The sequence below is a fragment of the Lactuca serriola genome, chromosome 2 (genome assembly GCF_051521515.1).
Source record: "Lactuca serriola cultivar US96UC23 chromosome 2, Lser_US96UC23_V15, whole genome shotgun sequence".
Taxonomy (NCBI): domain Eukaryota; kingdom Viridiplantae; phylum Streptophyta; class Magnoliopsida; order Asterales; family Asteraceae; genus Lactuca; species Lactuca serriola.
Genome location: NC_136409.1, coordinates 41,495,263 through 41,499,613, shown reverse-complemented (window position 1 = coordinate 41,499,613; position 4,351 = coordinate 41,495,263). Strand labels below are relative to the sequence as shown.

General features: G+C 32.7%; 1 protein-coding gene across 1 annotated transcript; it reads right to left on the bottom strand.

Annotated features, from left to right (window-relative positions):
* Positions 1 to 1,436: 1,436 nt before the first annotated feature.
* Positions 1,437 to 3,995, bottom strand: LOC145086183 (GDSL esterase/lipase At5g33370-like). The gene is made up of 5 exons (XM_079023930.1): positions 3,630 to 3,995; positions 3,415 to 3,542; positions 2,779 to 3,021; positions 2,135 to 2,387; positions 1,437 to 1,902 (listed from the first exon to the last, which is right to left on the bottom strand). Exons 1-5 carry the CDS (start codon positions 3,883 to 3,885, stop codon positions 1,664 to 1,666), a joined length of 1,119 nt encoding a protein of 372 aa, XP_078880056.1. The 5' UTR covers positions 3,886 to 3,995; the 3' UTR covers positions 1,437 to 1,663.
* Positions 3,996 to 4,351: the final 356 nt, after the last annotated feature.

Genomic DNA, 4,351 nt, shown 5'->3' with positions numbered 1-4,351 from the left:
ACACAATAAGCCCCAACAGATAGTGAAACCAATGAATTAATTTAAATGTGTATCTATTAAATACGTTGTCTGATTTGGACGATTGTTTTAGAGCTTGTCATAATTCTTTCTATTTTGATTTAGATGGTTGTTTGTTTTTTTGGACGGTTGTTTGATAACACGTGTTTGGTAATTGTAAGTTTGATGATATAACTACGTTCTTAATTTTAAAAATTATTTTCAAGTGAAATATATATGGTATTTTATATTTTGTAGTTTATACATAAATTGTGTTAGAAAAATATTTATATGGGGAAAGGTTTAAAAGAAGCATTTAATGTAACATTTTAGGTATAAATAACTTTTTAGTTGGATAGGGTGACATGTAAAGTTTGGTAAAATAGAAGAAAGAATAAAGTAGACATTTTACAAAAAAGTGTGTATATAAAAAAGAAACTATTAATAAAGAAAAAAAATAAAGAAGGTTTTATAAACATTCTCTCTATCTATCTATCTATCTATCTATATATTTATCTATCTATCTATCTATCTATCTATCTATCTATATATATATATATATATATATATATATATATATATATATATATATATATATATATCTATCTATATATATATATATATATATATATATATATATATATATATATATATATATAGGTTCAAACATATCTTTCTTGCTGAATGAGTCCGAAAGACAATTTGATATGCAAAAAAATTGGTCTTTCCAGGTAAGATATGTGTTTTCACAAAGTCCCAAACCCCTATCTGAATGAAACTTTGGACAATTGTGCTCTAACAAAAAACAAATGCCGGCTTTTCTCCTCAGCGCCTCACCTATTTCTTTCTTCTCTTCAGCGCCCTTCATTAGACATCATCGCCTCCTCACCAAGCTCCATACTTGGTCGCCAACCAGTCTCCCCCCACCAGAACGCCGCTGCAGCCACCAGCTCCGCCCAACAGGTAACCATCTCATCTCTTATTTTTTTTTTTTATTTTTTTTTTCTGATTGGAGAGTACCAAACGTGAACCTTCATCTGTTTCATCTTATTTTATTTCTTCCGATTTTCGAGCATAGGATTTAGGAGGACCATTTCATATATAAAATTTCAATTAGAAATTCTAATTTTAGCATACATTTTATGATTTTGTGATGATTATTGTGTAATTTTAATTTTGTATTACAATTTGTATGTTTTTATAATTATTCAACGTCATAGTATCAAACAAAAGGGTAATATGATCGTTTTTATCATTCAAGTAGTCAGTTAGATATACAATCAATAACATGGTTCATTTCCCGGTCAGAAAACTTTCTGACCGGACAATATTTTTCCAAACAACAACTATCAAATGAGACTTAAGAGTAAACACCATTACACTCGCGTTCGAGTTGCCTTGGACTTAACTCAGAACCATGAGTTTAACATCTTCTGTGGTTGCATAAAAAAACAATAAAACTTCTGTTTATTGGATTCTACTTAAGATACAAACATTTAATGGAGCTACAAATGTAGCTACAATTGACACAAAGCTTATTAAAGTTTACAACCTATAATAATTGACAATAGGAAACTAACACTCAAAATCGATCTTAAAAAGTAAAAACAATCACAAATAATATATCAAATTAAAGCAAGAAATTTGAAGCTAAAATTCGCTGCAATCACACATTGGTAGCTGCATCCAAAGCCATGATGGTGCTAAGATTCATCGGTGACATGTAGTCGGTCGATCCCGATAAAATATTCCTAACAATGATTCTGTTTGCCCTCTCAGAAGGATGGAAAGCGTCCCAAAATGCGTATATATCTCTATTGGGACACAAGTTTGATAATGGTGTGCATAGCCCGATTCCATTAAATGGTCCTTGTCCACAACATGCTATCTTCGACGTAACAAATCCTGCCCAACCAAAAACATTCAATATTCACATAAATGACGGTTTAACACATGTATTTTTTCCTTGGGTTATTGCAAGTTGGTTATGGGATATATAATATATTGTATATTTACAGGATCAGTTAAAGAGTTAACAATATTAATTTCAATGTGAACAATATGGGTCATCTTAGAGGTTGTTGGAAGAATAACGGTGTATAATTGAAAATGTGACAAATAATGAACTGATTTTTACCATATCTTCCTGGATCAGAGATGAAATCGATGTTGGTTTGTTGAATATTGGCACCAATGAACACATTGCTCCCAATCTCACTATTGAGACTATTAATCATTGCTTGAAGCTGAGGGTTGAACAAGGCAGCTGCTCTTTGCAATTCGGGTGCGCAATTACCATTTCGACCTCGTTGTGCTAGTTCGGCTGGCACGCATCCCAATGGTCCGGTACCCGTGACCAAAACTCTTCTTAATCCCAATTCATAAAGCCTCTGTATGCATCACAAAACATTAAATTAGCAACGAACAATGTTGTTTCAGATCTAGTAATCAATTATTGAGTCGTTAGTGTAACGGATATTAACTGAGTCAATTTAATACTCGTCCATAATTTTGTTCTCATTAAATGCATTAATATTGATCAGATACAGCACATGGGAGAGTTACATGTTACTATCTTTAGCAATAACTATGATATGGACACATGCATCCAACTACCTCTACCTTCTATATATAAATCAATAAACTAATCAAATTAGTCCAAACCATGCATGATTTTAATTTTAAAAAACATTGATTTGTAAGTGACGATGTTACAAAACAAAAAGCTTGTTTTGTTGGTGTATTTTTGGGAAATGGAAGAATGAAAAGGGTGGTACCTACCGCTAAAACTTTACGATATTCGGAGATCAAGTAGACAACATAATCTGGAAGAGCAAACTGTCTAGATCTTGCTGAGAATGGGACTAAATAGTAATTGTTTACAAAATCATTGCCTCCCAATGTGATGAGTGTTAAAGATTGAGTAACAAGCGCTTGAGTCTGCTCAGGGCCAATGATATCACTCAACCTTTCCTGATACTGTTGAAAGTATTGCATTTGCAGTCCGATCCTTATTATGTTATTCTGCATAATACATTTTAAGTTTAACCATAAATATCGGTTCAAGATTTCTTGAATCTAGACACAAAATAAGCATATATAATCATCATTATGTGTAAAATCCTTCTTTTTTACATTCACGTAAAGGGTTTGTTTAAGCTTCGAAGATACTATTAAGAAATGCGGAATTTTGAAGTATTTTTGCATGAAGAAATGCGGGATATGATAAATTACTAGTAAAGCTTAATACTTTATATATATGGAAAGATTTTAGCCAAATCTCCAACAATCTTGACACATATGTGAACGTTGAGGAAAGCAAAAAAAACATACATTACATCCTACATTATTAGAAATCAGCATGGAAAATTAAATAAGTGAAGTGTCGATATTTTTCAGTGTACGAAAAAAACTTACAAACTGTACTCCTGTGTCATTAAGTATCCCAACACCAGCAGAAGCAAAATTTGCACCGACAAGCAACCTTTCACCAGTGAGATATGGACTCAAGTATGGCAATGTTGATTCTTCTCCAATGGCTTGACCTAATATTTAATCAAATTTTAATCAATATTTATTTGTAAAACTAACGTCCACTTATATATCAAAGAAGTAAAACGAAATAACTCAACTGATAAGGTCAGGAATGTTAAATCCATTAGAGAATCGGCCTGTGGCTCGGTGAGTGGGATAATCAATCCCATAAGGATATGCGTCGGCTCTTGCAGACGTAGCCAAGTAGTTGTTGTTGCCATTGTCAACCAATGAGTCTCCAAACACAAAGAAAGCTCTAGCTTCAGCTTCAAGAACAACATTTCTTAAAACAGCAAGTATCAGACACAAAAATATGGCAAGTGATGATTTTGAGCTAGCCATTCTTACGTACATATAACAAAAATAGTCTAGCTAGTAGCTAGTCCTTATAAGTATAGCAATGTATATAAAAACACACACACACAGAGGAAGGTGTGTTTGTGTGTTATGTGAAAAAGAGAGGGGGGAAGGAGGTCTATAAATATGCATTTTGGAATCGATGAGGACGAAGATGTAGTCAGTGTTGAGCCAATCCCAACTACACAAGGTTAGTTGTTCTGGTGTATTCAATGTTACAGTTATTTGACAGACATTAAATTATTACACGAATACTTACACTGGTGTAGCTAGCCCCTACTGTCAGCAAATCTAGTTTCTTGATTAAGTACAATCACCATTGAATCAAAAATCGATTTTCGTGCAATAGACACCACAATGATAATGTCTTATGTTGCTTTTCGAAAATGTAAGAATACTTTTGTTTTTTCTCTACGTATATAGTGCAACCATGTGCCTACACCAAACCTTTTTTTGGGAAATT

Bases quoted from the DNA above. Each gene is read 5' to 3' on its own strand.
- LOC145086183 (XM_079023930.1), bottom strand. From the start codon at position 3,885: ATGTACGTAAGAATGGCTAGCTCAAAATCATCACTTGCCATATTTTTG. The intron at 3,543-3,629 runs GTTGAGTTATTT...ATTAAATATTAG, and splicing joins TAACATTCCTGACCTTATCA to GTCAAGCCATTGGAGAAGAA. The intron at 3,022-3,414 runs GTAAGTTTTTTT...TGTATTATGCAG, and splicing joins ATGACACAGGAGTACAGTTT to AATAACATAATAAGGATCGG.